At 42.0% G+C, this 18650-nt stretch overlaps 1 protein-coding gene across 10 annotated transcripts in view; it reads right to left on the bottom strand.

The window, feature by feature from the left end:
* TRA2A (transformer 2 alpha homolog) overlaps window positions 1-18323 on the bottom strand; it is a 28744-nt gene extending 10421 nt beyond the window's left edge. For 2 of the 10 annotated variants that reach the window (XM_065542201.1, XM_074035353.1), the window contains exons 1-4: window positions 18136-18323; window positions 8497-8807; window positions 8083-8216; window positions 2175-2340 (exon numbers count right to left, since the gene is read on the bottom strand). In XM_065542201.1, coding sequence (XP_065398273.1) covers window positions 2175-2207 — 33 coding nt within the window. In that variant the 5' untranslated portion in view covers window positions 2208-2340; window positions 8083-8216; window positions 8497-8807; window positions 18136-18323. Of the gene's footprint in view, window positions 1-2174; window positions 2341-8082; window positions 8808-17268; window positions 17618-18135 lie in introns of all 10 variants that reach the window. The other 8 variants (XM_005595542.4, XM_045388919.2, XM_074035351.1 and 5 more) reach the window with 7 other exon arrangements.
* Between the last annotated feature and the right edge of the window lie 327 nt (window positions 18324-18650).

Below are 18650 nucleotides of genomic sequence, written 5' to 3'. Positions count from 1 at the left end.
AGGCAAAGGCAGGAGAACAAAGGAAGGAGGAAGTAACTTATGGAATGTTGAGAAAGGTAAAAACACCTTTAAATAAAGAAGAGGAACAGGCTATGACCTAATGCTTATTTGGACCTGTACAAGCATGTTAGGGCAAATATTTAGGCTAAATTGTGGGAGCTAAGAACATAAAGTACATTGATTTTTTTTTTATTACGGCTAGTACTTTTTTTTTTTGAGACGGAGTTTCACTCTTGTTGCCCAGGCTGGAGTGCAATGGTGCGATCTTGGCTCACCGCAACCTCCCAAGCAGCTACACCCATTCACAGTATACACTACCCATTACAGGCATGCACTACCACCCCCAGCTAATTTTGTATTTTTTGGTAGAGATGCGGTTTCTCCATGCTGGTTAGCCTGGTCTCGAACTCCCAACCTCAGGTGATCCACCCACCTTGACCGCCCAAAGTGCTGGGATTATGGGCGTGAGTCACCGCACCTGGCCTAGCAGATATTTAAGAATGTTAGCACAGGTCTTTGAACAAATTTTGCTTCTAAGAGAAGTTATTATTTATTTCTAATTAGATGGGGAGGAAAATCTCTTTGAAGAGGAATCTTTACTTTTTACAAGAGCGAAACTCCATCTCAAAAAAAAAGTTTAATACCATCTTTCTTGTTTATTCAAATGCTTTACATCCCTTACAGATTTGTACTTAATCTGACTTCATCTGTAATTGTTGATTTAGACCCCTTCTCCTCCATTTTCTTATTTTTTTCCATGAGACAGGGTCTCACTCTGTTGCCTAGGCTGGAGTTTAGTGGCCCGATTACGGCTCACTGCAGCCTTGGCTTCCTTGGGCTCAGGGAATCCTCCCATCTCAGCCTCCCAAGTAGTTGGGATTACAGGCATAAGCCAATATGCCTGGCCCATTTTCCCTTTTTAGCAAGGATATTCTTTCAGTGTTCCCACAATCCAGATTTTAGAAATAAATTTACAGATTTCAAAACATTAAATAACGACATGCTCCACCAGTTTAAGTTAGTATCCTGTGGGAGAAGTATAGCACGGCATGCAAACATGCTCTAAAAACTTCAGAGTTCCGCTGCCTGGTTGAAATCTAGACTGCCAGTTAGCAAAAACTAAACCAAAACCAAAAGTCCTTCAATGTCATATATCCAAGACTCAATAACTTGCCTCACAGAAATATTAAGAGCTTGAAGTGTACTGAATAAAAGTGTTAGCTATGATTACTAAAAAGTTTTTAGTATTTCTTCGACCCCCTTACTCCATCAAAAACTCTGAACATATCCCAGTATTCCCAACTCAGTTTATGCTTTTCACTTGAATTCTTGGAACACATTTCTTCCCAAATATCATCTCCTTTATTTGTTGAGACAGAGTCTCACTCTGTTGCCAAGGCCAGTCTGGAATGCAGTGGCACAATCTCGGCTTGCTGCAACCTCCACTTCCTGGGTTCAAGGGATTCTCCAGCCTCAGCCTCTCAAGTAGTTGGGATTACAGGCGTAAGCCACCACGCCTGGCTAAATCTTGTATTTTTAGCAGAGATGGGGTTTCACCATGTTGGCCAGGCTGGTCTCGAACTCCTGACCTCAGGAGTGAGGTCACCCGCTTTGGCCTCCTAAAGTGCAGGGATTACAGGTGTGAGTCACCGTGCCCAGCCTTCATCTCCTTTTTACTCAAAAGTCATGAAAAAAAAATATACTCCCAGCCAGGCACGGTAGCTCATGCCTGCAACCCCAGCACTTTGGGAGGCCAAGACAGGTGGATCACCTGAAGTCAGGAGTTCGAGACCCAGACTGGCCAACATGGTGAAACCCCATCTCTAAAAATACAAAAATTAGCTGGGTGTGGTGGCGCACACCTGCAATCCCAGCTATTCGCGAGGCTAAGGCCGCAGTGAGTCGAAATTGCACCCCTGCACTCCAGCTGGGGAGACATAGTAAGACTCTGTCTCAAAAAAAGAAAATATACTCCCTTTGCATTCTTTGTCATAAAACATGTAAGCTTATGAAAGATGGTGGTATTTCCTTTATTTTGAAAGCTAAAGCAGCTTATTAAGGATGTTTCCAGAGTATCACTTCTAAACAATGGCCAAGCTCTCCTAAAAGCAAGACATGCTATGACTAAACACAGGAAAGAGAAAATAAGTCATTAACTTTTATAAACCACATACCCTGCTGCCAGTATGTCTTCTCCGGTTAGACATTGGAGAATGGCTTCGGCTCCTTCGCCGCCGGTATTCTGGTGTGTATGATCGACTTCGAGATCGTCTCCTATGAGAGTGAGAGTGGGATCTGGATCGAGTGTAACGTCTATGAGAATGCCTCCTTGACCTCGACCTTTGAGAGAAATACATTTAGGTAAAAATATTGAAACAAAATGGCTAACATCCTTCCCTCTTCCAAGGAAGTATACATGTATTCCTAACTATTCTGAGGTCCTTCCTCCTTGTTTCTGAGGAAAGGGTATTCTTCCTCCGGTTCACTTAAGTCACCACATCTTCCACTTTGTTCTCAGTCAAGCCCCGCTACATTCACCCTTTTCACCTAACCTTACAAAAACGTTAAGGCCCCATCTTCTTTAAAAAAAAAAAAAGGGGGGCCGGGTGCGGTGGCTCAAGCCTGTAATCCCAGCACTTTGGGAGGCCGAGATGAGCGGATCAGGAGATCGAGACCATCCTGGCTAACACGGTGAAACCCTGTCTCTACTAAAAAATACAAAAAAACTAGCCAGGCGAGGTGGCGGGCGCCTGTAGTCCCAGCTACTCGGGAGGCTGAGACAGGAGAATGGCATAAACCTGGGAGGCGGAGCTTGCAGTGAGCTGAGATCCGGCCACTGCACTCCAGCCCAGGCAACAGAGCGAGACTCAAAAAAAACAAAAACAACAAAAACCAAAAAACAAAAACCCAACTATTGCTGTAAAATAAAATCCTGGCTGGGTGCAGTGGCTCATGCCTGTAATCCCAGCACTCTGGGAGGCCGAGGCGGGTAGATCACAAGGTCAAGAGATCAAGACCATCCTGGCCAACATGTTGAAACCTCGTCTCTACTAAAAATACAAAAATTAGCCAGGCGTGGAATGGCGGGCACCTGTAATTCCAGCTACTTGGGAGGCTGAGGCAGAAGAATCGCTTGAACCCAGGAGGCGGAGGTTGGAGTGAGCCAAGATCATGCCACCGCACTCCAGCATGGTGACAGAGCGAGACTCCGTCTCAAAATAAATAAATAAATAAAATCATTCGATTCTTAGTTAAGTGCAGTGGCGTGTGCTTATGTTCCCAGCTACACGAAAGATGAAGCAAGAAAAATCACTTGGGCCCAGGAGGACAAGTCTAGCCCAGGCAACACATCAAGACTCCACACTTCTATTTAAAAACAAAAATAAACAAACAAAAAAACAGGCTGGGCGCGGAGGCTCATGCCTGTAATCCCAGCACTTTGGGAAGCCGAGGAAGGCAGATCATAAAGTCAAGAGATCAAGACCATCCTGGCCAACATGGTGAAACCCCGTCTCTACTAAAAACACAAAAATTAGCTGGGCGTGGTGGACCGCGCCTGTCATCCCAGCTACTCAGGAGGCTGAGGCTGGAGAATCGCTTGAACCCGGGAGGTGGAGGCTGCAGTGAGCTGAAATCGTGCTACTGCACTCCAGCCTGGGCAACAAGAGCGAAACTCCATCTCAAAAAACAAACAAACAAACAAAATCCTTTTTGATTTTCTGCTACTTTCTCCATATAGTTCTTTGTCGCCCAGGCTGGAGTGTAGCGGTGTGATCTCAGGTCACTGCAGCCTCTCTTTCCCGGGCTCAAGAAATTCTCCCACCTCAGCTTCCCAAAGAGCTGCACCACCATGCCTGGCTAATTTTTATATTTTTCCGGGTTTTGCCATGTTGCCCAGACTGGTCTTGAAGTCCTGGGTTCAAGCAATTTGACCATCTTGGCCTCCCCAGTTAAGCCAGTGTGCCTGGCCCATAAAGTTCTACATTCCCCTCACTGCTAAGTATCATTTCCATTTCCCATCCTTCTTTAGCCTGCTGCAATTCAGCATCTGCTAAACTAATTCAACCACCACCTAAATGCCCATCAAAACTGATAACTTTTCTTTTCTTTTTTTTTTTTTTTTGAGACAATCTCACTTCTTTACCCAGGCTGGATTGCAATGGCATGTCTCAGCTCACTGCAACCTCCACCCCCCAGGTTCAAGTGATTCTCCTACCTCAGCCTCCCGAGTAGCTGGATTACAGGCACTTGCCAGCATGCCCGGCTAATTTTTGTATTTTTAGTAGAGATGGGGTTTCACCATGTTGGCCAGATTGGTCTCGAACTCCTGACCTTGTGATCCACCCACCTCAGCCTCCCAAAGTGCCGGGACTACAGGTGTGAGCCACTGTGTCCGGCCCAAAACTGCTAACATTTCTGAGTCTTCATGTTTTTTTTTTTCCTTTAGACAGACTCTCGTTCTGTAACCCAGACTGGAGTGTGCAATGGCCTGATCTTGGCTCACTGCAACCTCTACTTCCTGGGTTCAAGTGATTCTCCTGCCTCAGCCTCCTGAGGAACTACAGGCCTGTGCCACTACACCTGGCAAATATTTTGTATTTTTAGTAGAGACAGAGTCTCAACATGTTGGCCAGGCTGCTCTCAAACTCCGGACCTCAAGTGATCCACCCCTCCTTGTGCTCCCAAAGTGCTGGGGTTATAGGCATGAGCCACCACACTCAGCCTAAGCCTTTACTTATTGATACTTTCTATAACATCTCACTTGTCTACTGCTGCTTTTCTAGTTCATCTCCTCTAATTCCCAGTTGCTTGCAGTCCTTTCTTTGCCTGTAAGACTAATCCAACAGGCCGGGCACAGTGGCTCAGCCTATAATCCCAGCACTTTGGGAGGCCAAGGCAGGCAGATCACAAGGTAAGGAGATCAAGACCATCCTGGCCAACATGATAAAACCCTGTCTCTATTAAAAATACAAAAAATTAGCGGGGTGTGGTGGCCCATGCCTGTAATCCCAGCTACTTGGGAGGCTGAGGCAAGAGAATCACTTGAACCCGGGAGGCAGATGTTGCAGTAAGCTGAGATCAGGCCACTGTACTCCAGCCTGGCAACAGAGTGAGACTCCGTCTTAAAAAAAAAAAAACTAATTCAACAAATTCTTACCCACCATTCATATGACCCACCCTTAACTGACACAGACCAGCAGTGATGACAGTCATATAAAATACCTTCTATATGGTATTCAATGAACCCAGGAGGTGGAGGTTGCAGTGAGCTGAGATCACACCACTGCACTCCAGCCTGGGCAACAGAGTAAGACTCCATCTCAAACAAAACAAAACAAAACAAAACTCTTCAAGAGTCTCTACTTTTTTTCAGCTCAATAATAACCCATTGTTAATACGGCTAACTGTCCTCAGTAATTCCCTACTTGAACCAGATCACCAATTTTCTGTTAAGTAATCAAGCAAAAATTTTTTGCATGATTTTACAAAGTGAGGATATGGAATACAGGAATAAAACTAGAGGGAAGACCTTATGAAACACAATAGGTGAGTAATAACACTAGCAGAGTTGATATTTCCCATTTTAGCTAGCACCAATTTACAGTTCCAAATTTTTAAATGAAGAAAAAAAAAAAAGTAAGAAAACCCTTAATTTAACATCAATTATTACTTTTAAACAGCAATGAAAGTGAGACAATAAAACTCTTCCAGCCAGGCGCAGTGGCTCACGCCTGTAATCCCAACACTTTGGGAGGCCGAGGTGGGCGGATCACCTGAGGTCCAGAGTACGAGACCAGCCTGGCCAACATGGTGAAACCCCGTCTCTACTAAAAATACAAAAAATCAGCCAGGCACCTGTGATCCCAGCTACTCAGGAGGCTGAGGCAGGAGAACTGCTTGAACCCAGGAGGTGGAGGCTGCAGTGAGCTGAGATCGTGCCACTGCACTGCAGGCTGGGCAACACAGCGGGACTCTATCTCAAAAAACAAACAAACAAAACCCTTCAAGAGTATCTACTTTTTTTTTTTTTTTTTTGAGACGGAGTCTCGCTCTGTTGCCCAGGCTGGAGTGCAGTGGCCAGATCTCAGCTCACTGCAAGCTCCGCCTCCCGGGTTCATGCCATTCTCCTGCCTCAGCCTCCCGAGTAGCTGGGACTACAGGCGCCCGCCACCTCGCCCGGCTAGTTTTTTGTATTTTTTTAGTAGAGACGGGGTTTCACCGTGTTAGCCAGGATGGTCTTGATCTCCTGACCTCGTGATCCGCCCATCTCGGCCTCCCAAAGTGCTGGGATTACAGGCTTGAGCCACCGCGCCCGGCTACTTTTTTTTTTTAATTAGACAGTGACAAATAACATAAAAAAATTAATAGTAAGGGAATAAAGGATATGTGAGTAACTCAATGTTCTCAGGTGACAATCAAATGAAATGAGGAGAAAAATGTTCTAGGTTGAAGGTGGCAAATGCAAAGGCCCTAAGGCAAAAACATGCTTCTTTCTATATCTATGCTCAAATTCTAGCCCGTGCTATTCTGCACATAATAAATTTAATAACTGAGTAGTAAGTAATCGAGCACTGGGCTAGACCCTTGCTGTAACAGAAAACAGCATGGTTGCTAACCCCAAGAAAAGTACAGCCTTTTAACCAATTTTTCTGTCTCATGCCCCTTTGCAAGTAGACTGTTCAAAGACGTAAAATCTACCCTCCACCCAAGAAATGACAATGAAGTAGCTAACTGGTCAGGCTGTTTTAAAACCTTTTTTTTTTTTTCTTTTGAAGAAGGAGTCTCGGCGTGCGCAGTGGCTCAAGCCTATAATCCCAGCACTTTGGGAGGCCGAGGCAGGCGGATCACCTGAGGTCAGAAGTTCGAGACCAGCCTGACCAACATGGAGAGCCCCCCCTCCCACCATCTCTACTAAAAATACAAAATTAGCCGGGTGTAGCGGCACATGCCTGTAATCCCAGCTACTAGGGAGGCTGAAGCAGGAGAATTGCTTGAACCTGGGAGGTGGAGGTTGTGGTGAGCTGAGATCACGCCATTGCACTCCAGCCTGGGAAACAAGAGCAAAATTCCATCTCAAAAAAAAAAAAAAAAAAAAAAAAAAGGGAGTCACCCAGGGTGGAGGGCAGTGGCGCCATCGGTTCACTGCAACCTCCACATCCTGGGTTCAAGCACTTCTCCTGCCTAAGCCTCCCAGGTAGCTCGCCACTACGCCCAACTAATTTTTGTATTTTCAGTAGAGGCAAGGTTTCACCATGTTGCCCAGGCTGGTCTCAAACTCCTGACCTCAAGTGATCCACTCACCTCGGCCTCCCAAAGTGCTGGTATTAGAGAGGTGCACCACTGCGCCCAGCCTGTCTTAAAACTTTTTATCCCACCTCAGTACACCTGGGGCATTTGACAGTGACTTTGCATCGGTTCTGCATCGGTTCACTATAGCGTTTCTGTTGTCCATGGTGGTGGGACCCCGAATCAGCTGAGGACTTTTCTGCCCAATTACATCTGACCAGAGCTCTACCATGGACATAGAGTCAGAATCTTCAGATAAAAATGTAGCTGGAATGTAAATCCTAAAAATGCTTCTCAATCGTTCTGACCAACCAGCATAACATACACACATCAACTTTCTCTGCACTAAATTACATGTGAGACTCCGATGCAGAAAACCACCTTTTTGTTGTGCAAATATTGTTGGCATAGAAACCAAACACTAATTATCAAATGCCAAACACACTTAAATCGATGGCTATATACACATAATTTGTATTGGTTGCAACTATCCAATATATTAACTGGGCCAGGAGATGATTTTATTCTTAATTTCTTATTTTTCAGTGACAGGGTCTCCCTGGCACCCAGCCTGTGGTACAGTGGTGCAGTCAATGCAGCCTGGAACTCCTGGGCTCAAGCCGTACTTCCAAGTCTTTGTCTGGGATATGGTATTCATTTACAAAGAGCAGTCTGAGAAAAACTACTTCGTCATTTTGAGTCTTTTGTGAAATTTCTACACAAAATGCAGCCAACACCGCTTTGTCCTCAAAAACCCCAGAAGAATATTTTAAGTATTATCTTAAACAGACTTACCTGGATTTTGATCTTGATCGAGAATGGGATTCAGAGTGTTTGGAAACCCTCGATGGACTACGAGATCCTGACCTGCTCTCCGATTTTACACGAGCAGGAGTTCCCGTTGGAGATTTTGACTGAGAGCGAGACTCCTAACAAAGAAGACAGTATTACAAATGGCACTGGTCATGTAGATGCCTAACACCTAACATTTAAAGTACCGTAATTATTTATATTGATTGCTCCTGAAAAACAAATGGTTAGGCAACACCCTCCAGAAAAAATTTCAGCTCAATAATAACCCATTGTTAATACTGCTAACTGTCCTCAATAATTCCCTACTTGAACCAGATCACCAATTCTCTATTAACTAAGTAATCATGCAAATTCATCTACAACTTGATCATACAGACACTGGAACATAAACCATACATTTACTTAACCTAGGACCCATTCATTCTTCCAGATTCTTTTAATTCTACTTCACTCTTGCTTTCTACTTCTCTTCATTCTTCATTGAGTTTTTCATTTTTCATACTTCGTGTATTCTTCCCCAATTCAAACAATTCAAAATAGCCTTAAAAAAAATTCAAGTGCTTCTATCTGACCAATCTTCTGTTCAATTTTTTCCCCCATTCAATTTTAATTTTCTGATCTTTAATACTTTTCATTAGCCTTCTTTTATCTTGATTTATCTTCCACATTCTTGGAAAAAACTCTTCAATTTCTTCACGAACATTAACCTTAATGGAAAAAGAACATTTAGTATATTTAAGCACGTGGGGATTATAAAACTCTGCTGGAGTTCAGAATGTTATCTACCAAATGGAAAAGCCAGCAGGTAAAGTGCAAGTAACTAATTTAAAAAAAAAAAAAAGAAAAAAAAAACAATTTTATAGTCTTTAAAATTGTTCAAAACTCTAGTTTCTAACAGAGAAGTTACTAAATTTCTCTAAATGTTTTTTTAACCATACTCTTCACCCTCCTCCCATGTTTCATTCTAGTTCCTAAAATGTGAGCAATTTTAATATAAATAATCCAAACATAAATCTAACAACTATAATTTCCCCCCACCTGTTAAATTTTCACTATTTTATAATCTGAAGATTCTTAAAACAAGCTTTCACTAAGTTATGCTAAGAAATCAAGATATAGTTAGAGTAAGGCATCCCAGGCTGAAATATTTGTACACACCTATCTAAACTCACCCATAGCACGTATCAAAGTTCAAGTAAGTCAAAAAGAAAAAAATCAGTAAAATTACACCTTCTTTCAACTTTGACCACTATCTTTGTTCATTCTGACTTAAAATATGTTCTGAAGACAAACAAGCATACTGAAAAAACTAATAGGCATCAAAGTCTTAAAATTTCCCCATTAGCTTATTAATTCCTGATATATACATTTTTGCAACCATATCACTTTAAAATGCTCTATTATCCATGAAATACCACAATGTGCAAGAAGGTACAAAATGTATATCATGGTCTTTATCTTTGATTCCACCTGTTTTGTTCAGTTTTTACATAATTTATTCATTTATGTATGCTGGCACTCCCTTCAGTGACTATATCCTATATCCAAAAAGTGATGGGTTTCTGAAAAAATTGGATGTAAATCAAAGCATTCCAAATAAAATAACTTACTGATCATAAGCTTTCTTTTTTTTTTTCTTTTAAACAGATATGAGGCACTCATGATCAAAACAGGATAGACAGTTTGGTTTCCGTCCAGTTAAGCCTTGATTATCAGTGTAAATAATTATCTCCATTTCACAGAAGTAATTTCATACCAATTTATTTATGCCTTAAGACTATCACACAACTCAAACAGCTTTCTGAAAATGTTTCCTTTGCTTCAAGTTTAATGTCAAGACTTATTTATCAAAACTGAAATACACAGCTACCTTTCCGCTCAATACCAACCTTTCCTATTTAGCTACCTACAAGTCTTTCACTGCATCTCAGATACTCTAAACTACTGAACAGATGTCTGCAGCAGGCACAGCAATCTGGGCTTTTTCAGTCACTGAAACTATGAAAACAGCATATTCAGTATCTTATTTAAAAAAAAAAAAGGCATGGCTAATTTGCTTGTAATTTAAGTTTCACAGACTGGTTCATTAACCACATAGATAAGAGCATCTCATACTCCCCTCTTCTCTTTTGGCTTCCCTTTCTACAAAATAGACCTTATGACATAACATTCATTTATGCTACTGTTGAATAGCAATAGCTGGATTATCATCTACGAAAGTTGCTACTGTCCTTCTTATATATACACAGGAGGCTTTCCTCTGTAAAACACTACAATCCTTTAATTTTACTAGGATGGAAATAAAAACCTTTTATTAAAGTAAACAAAATAATTCAGTAACATCTTAAAATTCAAATTTTAAATCCCAGTTTTGGAGTAGCAGCAAAGCATTACGGTATGATAGAATGTCTTTTTAAGAGACGTTAGCTTATTTATTTTGAGATGGAGGAGTCTCATTCTGTCACCCAAGCTGGAGTGTAGTGGTGCCATCTAAGCTCACTGCAACCTCCACCTTCTGGGTTCAAGTGATTCTCCTGCCTCAGCCTCCTGAGTAGCTGGAATTACAGGCATGCACCACCTTGCCTGGTTAATTTTTGTATTTTTAGGAGAGATGGGGTTTTCCCATGTTGGCCAGGCTGGTCTCAAACTCCTGACCTCTAGTGATCGGCCCGCCTCGGCCTCCCAAAGTGTGGGATTACAGGTGTGAGCCACCATGCCCGGTCAACATTAGATTTATTTTAAAAGAAGCTTTGCTTTTTATTATCAAAGGTGTCACAAATACCTAACCTCCTTTGTTGTCTGCCCTTCTCTCTCTTTATCTCAGAGGAAATCTCAAGTCTGCATAAATTTCTTCATGGAAACATCTAAGTTTAAAACAGTCCTCTTCTTCCTAGCTACGAAGTTGTCACCATGATTTTTTTTTTTTTTTTTTTGAGATGGAGTCTCGCTCTGTAGCCCAGGCTGGAGTGCAGTGGCACGAGATCTCGGCTCACTGCAACCTCCGCCTCCCGGGTTCAAGCGATTCTCCTGCCTTAGCCTCCTGGGTAGCTCGGATTACAGGTGCGCGCCACCACACTCAGCTAATTTTTGTGTTTTTAATAGAGACAGGGTTTCACTACGTTGGCCAGGCTGGTCTCGATCTCCTGACCCCTTGATCTGCCTGCCTTGGCCTCCCCAAGTGCTGGGATTACAGGCGTGAGCCACCACACCCGGCTTCATTTTAACTTTCAAAAACAATTTACACACTTAATTAACAAATCAGTCAGTAACACTGTTAGTAAACTTAACTGGAAGAATAAACTGCCAAGTATATAATTATTTAGAAATAAAGTAACATTTCTCAAAAGCTGTTACCAAATAAATGCCACTTTCATGGAACTCTACATTAGGAATCAAGCTATAAGAAGTCCTTTATATAAAGAGGATAAATGCTAGACTAATCCTTTTCTCTCTGACTTGTCTTCATTATGAAATAATTTCAACTTTTTCTCAAAGAAATCCATAAAACTATCCATAATTTGGAAAATGAATTGAAATTGCAAACAAAAAAAAAATTGCTAGGAATGGGTGGTATCTGCCCTATTTCACTAGACTACTTGTTCTTAAAGCTGTCCAGTCAAAGAATCCTACATTTCCTCAGTAATCTGGCTCCTGCATCCAATAACCATTAAAAATACACTGCCCAGTTGAAATGGGCAGATTAATAACTCAACTCATATCATGAATTTTAACGGAAATCTTAAATAGACCTCCAGTCTATCTTACACGCTATAAAGCAGAAGCCAGGCAGAAAAGTTCTTTTAACAGCATAACCTGCTTAAACAGGTTTTTGTTTTGATGATTATTTGCTTGTTTAGTTTTTCTGTCACCCAGGCTGGAGTGCAATGGCACAATCTTCTCATTGCAACCTCCACCTCCTGGGGTGAAGCAATTCTGCCTCAGCCTCCCGGGTAGCTGGGAGTACAGGCACCCAACGCCGCACCCAGCTAACTTTTGTATTTTATTTTAGTAGAGATGGGGTTTCACCACATTGGCCAGGCTGGCCTCGAACTCCTGACCTCAAGTGATCCACCCGCCTCAGCCTCACAAAGTGCCGCGATTACAGGCATGAGCCACTGCACCCGGCCTGCTTGATTAAACTATTCTATTATCAAGATGCCCCTGCTGTTGGTTGAAGGAAATGGCCAAAAATTAAAAGGAGGGAACTAATACTAAGAAAGTATTACAGTGTAACCAATACAAGCTGGTCAAGAATTGTCTGTGTTAAAACAGAGTTGTATTTTACACACTGAATAACCACAATAACCACGTACTATTCTTAAATCAGGAAAAGGGTTATTATATACATGTACATACTGTTGAGGAACATGAACAATTTCTACAGCAAACAATAATTGCAGTCTTTTAATACAGCCTGTGTCATACTATAAAAAGAAATTCCAATACAATATATATATGTGCTATCCATTAAAATAAATAAACAATATAAATGCTATACTGTAACTTACTCTAACATTAAGGCCAGGCAAATTCTGTGCCATTTAAGAGTGCCAAATTTACTCAAGTCCAAGTCTATGAGTAGAAGCTTGTAAAACAAACTTACTCAAAATGTGTTTTCCTGCCACTTTATGACATTGGAGCTCTATTTCCATAGATACACACTAGTGCATTCAGGAAAATCACAAGTACCCCAAACAAAGGGAAATGTACCTAAATTATCCAAATACCTTACAATATTCATCTTACTATTTACTAAAGAAATTCTTCAAGACTTGTAAAAAACCTGTATTTACTCAACCTCAGCCTATAGAAAGAACAGTTCTGCTTCCTTCCTCTTGGGTATGGTAGAATACTTATACAGACCCCATGAAGTTAAAGCAACACTTCCATTCTCTCCTTAAACCATAACTGCTATTAGAACAAATCCCTTAAAAAGAAGATAGCAACTGCTCATATTAGTTAAATTTAAACATAATTTCCCTTCTTTTAAATGCAGCATGCCTATATGCTGCATTCTGAAGTCAATGTGGTCTTAATCTGCAAAGGCTCAAACATATTCTAATACTGTACGTTTGCTTATTCTCTGAAGTTTAGAATAGTCTTATCATAAATGATTTAGTAACTGACACCCACATATAATCAAATTTAAACTCATACCATAATTGTGAAATTACCTGTAAAATTTACAATATTTAGTACAGATTTTAAATGTGGTTCATAAGTCTCCTAGCTTATATATCATGATCAACTGTAATGTTCAAAAAGCTAATGTATAAGTGGCAATTTCAAAGGTAGAAAAAACAAGTTTGTTTTAAGGGCTAATGTGGTTTAACCGTATAGCAACTAAACCCAAACTACTAAGAACCTGTTACAGCATTCTCTATGTTCTCATCTTCTGGTGTTATACAGTATTTATGAATCTTGGTAAGTCAGATGATAGGGTCCTGGTTTCAAGGAAAAATCACAACTTTTCTTCTACATATTAGTCAGGCCTAGTCACTCCATCTTTGGTGAAAGTCATGGGACAGGAAGGATTATATGTAACTATATATAGAAGTAACTTAAAAGGAGGGAAAGGAAACCATATTTCCCTTTATTATTCTCCTCTCAACTTTTCTTCAGTGTATACAATCTTTCCCTCATCTGGTTGTTACTATCTTTTTTCACCTCCATGCCTGTCTTGCTAAATTTGTGAGGACATATGAACAAATAGCAATCAGTTTTAATTCATTAGCACGTGAATACACATCTTTTAGTTATCTAATGAATGAGCACCCACTGATACTATCAAAGAAAGTTTTCTGTCAGTCAAGTTCTAAGAAACTACTATACTGATTATTGATGATATTTCACACTTGTTATGCTACATCATAGGTTAGAGTTTGGTGGATTTACAAAATTAAGCCCACAAAGTGTTTTCCAAACCACACATCCCTAAATATTTGAATCCCTGGACATTCCTTCAGATCTCAAGGTTCTATATTCCACTTAATGAGTAGTACAAAGTATAAGCCTCTATGACAGAACTGTAAAATTAGTTATGCACTGTGGGTATAATTACTTGCGCTGCTCCTTTTCAAAATCTTGCCATCTACTTATATTGAGCAGATTAGCATCCTTCAGTGAAAGAACCTCAAATATAAAAATTCGAGATTTAAATTTTTTTTTAAGTTTACAAATTATTTGCTTAAATGGAAGGGGGGAGGAGAACAATTGAAAGCATTAAAATCAGATAAATGATAGTACTTAAATTTAGGAAAACAGATTAAACCCAAGACTCTCTTAGGTTAACACTATCCCTACTATAAGAAAGCAAGCTTTACCCTTATGTAAGGTCAATTTGATGATATATGGAATTAAATTGCTAAAGATGCTGAATAAGCAAAATGCTGACATCTCTCACATTTATCTTAAAATTTCATACACAAATTTTAAGCCCAATTTAAAAGTTTTGGGGTTTTTTTTTTTTTTTTTTTTTTGAGACAGAGTCTTGCTCTGTCACCAGGCTGGAGTGCACTGTGGGGAGTGCAGTGGTCGATCTCGGCTCACTGCAACCTCCACCTCCTGGGTTCAAGTGATTCTCTACCTCAACCTCCCGAGTTGCTGGGATTACAGACACGCGCCACCACGCCCAGCTAATTTTTGTATTTTTAGTAGAGACGGGATTTCACCATATTGGCCAGGATGGTCTCCATCTCTTGACCTTGTGATCCACCCACCTCAGCCTCCCAAAGTGCTGGGATTACAGGCGTGAGCCACCGCGCGCGGCCTTGTTTTGTTTTAAACAAGCCAGTCACAGAGTTGGGTTTTGAATAAGTAGTCATCATCCCTATCATTCTCAGATTTCAGAAAAGGACCCTCCCCCCAATTTCTTCTATTCTTTAACAAAAAATCTTTACACACAAAACTTTTAATTCCAAATTGGTACAGAAAAATGTTTGCCTTTTTTTTTTTTTTTTTGAGACAGAGTGTCGCTCTGTCGCCCAGACTAGAGTGCAGTGATGCGATCTCCGCTCTCTGCCTCCCGGGTTTAAGCAATTCTCCCACCTCAGCCTCCTAAGTAGCTAGGATTATAGGCATGAGCCACCCCGCCCGGCCTGTAGGAGTCTCAAAAATATTACAGCTACTCAAGAAGCCAAAACAAATCCTGAAAAGGAGGCAAGAATAAGCGGTATTTTTCCTCTTCAACTGTAGAAAACATAAATAACTCTGGAATTACAAGATAGGTCCCTAACAATAAGGAATCATTAACCTCTATTATCAACACTGGGCTGTTGTATGAAAACTGCACATTTTTATGAAGTATAATTCTTAAAATTTTAGGGGTAGAGGTGTAAAATGTTAAGAAAAGATTTCCATTGCCCTTAATTTCTATGAAGGGCATTAACAGTTTTTGAGCTCAAAATCCCAATTTTGGCTGAAGCTGTATTGAGGCAAACAACTCATTACTTTTATCAAGACATGCGAAAGCCACCGCTTAAGTGCTACTTTCACTCCCAGCTCCAAAGGACATCTCCACTTAAAATTTCTTTAATGGACCTATTTATTTATTTATTTTTGAGATAAGAGTCTCACTCTGTTGCCCAGGCTGGAGTGCAGTGGCGCAATTCCGCCTCCCAGGTTCAAGTAATTCTCCTGCCTCAGCCTCCCAAGTAGCTGGGATTACAGGCGCACGCCACCAAGCCCAGCTAATTTTGTATTTTTAGTAGAGACAGGGTTTCACCACGCTGGGCAGGCTGGTCTCGAACTCCTGACCTCAAGTAATCTGCCCGCCTCGCCTCCCAAATTGTTGGGATTACAGGCGTGAGCCACTGCACCCGGCCAGAAACGATTTAAAAAGGACATCTCCAGACAAGCTTCTGGCATTGTTCTAATTCTTTAACCAATTGCAAATAAAGACAATTATCTCAACCTATAAAAACTAAAAGACAAAACATAAAAAGATACAACAGGTGAGCCTACAAGCACTCTCTGATTTCCATGAAAATACATTTGGGTACCACTTGTGAAAAAAGTCTTTCTTATGACCACAAAGGGCCGTAAGGCCCTTTATTTCTATTAAATAAATCTTTAATGCCTACATATATTTTAGTTTAAAAGTGGGTGGGAATCTTTTTTTTTTTTTTGGGGGGGGGGGGAGACGGGAGTCTCACTCTGTCGCCCAGGCTGGTGGGTGGGAATCTTGATATGTTACTTTCTTAGGAGGGAAAAGTGACAATTGTCGGCAACTTACTCCTTTCCTAGACTTCATGATAAATTAAAAAAAAAAAAAAGCAAACAAGGTCCCTCTAGTAGTTCTCTTCACTCCCCACAAACCAAATCAAACATCAACCCCTCAATTTTTTTAATAATGAAAGTTAATTGAAGAAATGTATGAATGGACAGCACATTTTCTATCGACAATTACTCAACATTTTCAAAACAAGAAGCATTTTACAACTACCATCATATATGCTTATTGCATGATTTTAGAAAGTTATGTTGGGGCAATCAATATACCATCCTAAAAAATGAGCAAGTTCAATTTTCATTTGTTTCCATGCTCCAAACTTTGCCAAAAAATTCCAATCAAAAGAAAGGCAACTTCTTTAGTCTACTGGGTAACTATCACAGTCTATTGCTTTAAATCTCTTTCCTCAAAGAGAACTAAAGCCTAAACCGACCTTCTGATTTGACTTTTTGGTTCTAGATCTTTATATCATGAACTCCCAAAAAGGACAAAATTCGCCCTCCAGTACACACCTCAACTGTTTTTATGTGCTTCCCCTAGTGACTAGAATAAACATCAACACAACAGCCCGGAACGTGTTGCATGGGGCTTTTGTTTTCCTTCCAGTTTCACAGGAACTCACTTCTACAATTCCCAATGTAGGGTAAACTTTGGAAATGAAACTCACTGAAAAACGTTCCAGTACATTTAAGCTGGGTATAGCGTATTCTTTGTGATGTTTATATTTCTCTGACCCCAAATACATTAATAAAAACTTTCTTCTGAGCCCTCTTCGGTGGGGGATAGGGTGAGAAGAGAAATGGGAGAGGGCCTGTTAATTTTCAGGTCATCTTTTAAGTTACAGAACAGTACATACTGACTAGTTATCTTAATACTGAGCCAATGAATTCGTTCAGTTATGTAAGATTAAAGACAGTTTTTGTTTTTTTTCTTTTTACCGTAAAAAGCTGTATAGGAGTGGTCAGTTTTTAGATGAAAGGTCATAGGAAGAAGAGCATTAAAAAGTTCAGATATAAAGAAGAGAAAAAACCCAACATCGAGGAATTAGAAAAATAAGGCGTGAAAGCATTTCCACATTCATTTCGAAGTGAAAGCAAAAGTCGAAGGGACATTAAGGGAAAAGGGCTCCTTGCGTAGTTTTCCCCTCACAGCTCTCGTCTTAAGAACGCTTAAGGGTCGGTGCGGTCGTTGACTAACCACTTCATTAGGCTCGTCCCACCTTCAACCTCAAGGCTTTCGCCTTTATAGACGCAACGCCGCCGGTTCCAACAGAGACGCGGCCGCTCACTGCAATAGAGAGCCAAGGAGACACAGGCCCCAGCTAGTCCCACGCCAGCTTCTCCCCGCCCGGAAAACAGCCCCGCGCACTTTCGACCCCGAGACCCTCTACGATGCTCGGGGTCGCCAGAAATGCCACCGCAGGAAGCACCTACCACTATCCGGACGGAGGGGAGCTCCCTGCCGCCTCCTCCCGCCCAACCGCGACCGGGACCCACACCTCGGAGCAGACATAAGGAAGCCTCAGGGGTGGGGAGAAGGACGGGAGCAATGCGGGGGCGGGGCGGGAAGAGGACCCAGAAGTCCAGGTATCAATCAGCCTCCAAAAAAGGGGGAGGGGTGTTATCCGTGGTGTTTGGGGAAGGAGTGGAACCCAGAAGCCATCTTGGGATGGGAGGAAGCAATCGCGATGGCTCCAGAGGTTGCTCCTCGCGGGACTACCCGCAACCCCGCCCGACCGCGCTTGTTCCCGTGAAACCCCGAGCATTGGGCCGCCGCCTAGACGGCTCCCGCGGCTTTGTACTCACTCTGCCCTCGAAGTTGTTCTCCTCTACATCACTCATGTCGACGAGGCGCTCCCCAGAACTAAATAAGAGACAAGTCTCGGCTCGAGGGCCGATGGCCTAATTAACCCGCTGACTGGACCGTGGGGAAGAGGAAAGAGTCGGCAACCACAGCCGCTCCACTCCACTCCCACTCGGTCGCAGGCTCCGGCAAAATGGCGCCGGCGCCGCCAGAAATCTCCTGGCCTCCTCAGAGCACGACGTAAAGGGGGCGGGCGTATCTGTGACGTCACGAGGCCCCACCTCCCGCGAGGCTTTGTGCCGGCTGGGCGGGGCGCCAGGGTGGAGGTTAGCGGGTGGCCTGCGCTCTCAGCCTGGGCGCCTTGGAATCGCGGTCCCGTGCTGTCCTCCAAACTTCAGACTCATCTCGGACGTGTCAACCTCTTTGAAGACTTTTCAGTCACCACCAAGTGGATTCTGATGCAAGAGAACAAAACAATGGAAGCTTTTTTTATTTTTTGAGTCAGGGTCTCCCTCTG

This window comes from Macaca fascicularis, chromosome 3 (assembly GCF_037993035.2).
Source record: "Macaca fascicularis isolate 582-1 chromosome 3, T2T-MFA8v1.1".
In the NCBI taxonomy this organism is placed as follows: Eukaryota; Metazoa; Chordata; class Mammalia; order Primates; family Cercopithecidae; genus Macaca; species Macaca fascicularis.
This window is presented reverse-complemented; position numbering and strand designations above follow the sequence as displayed.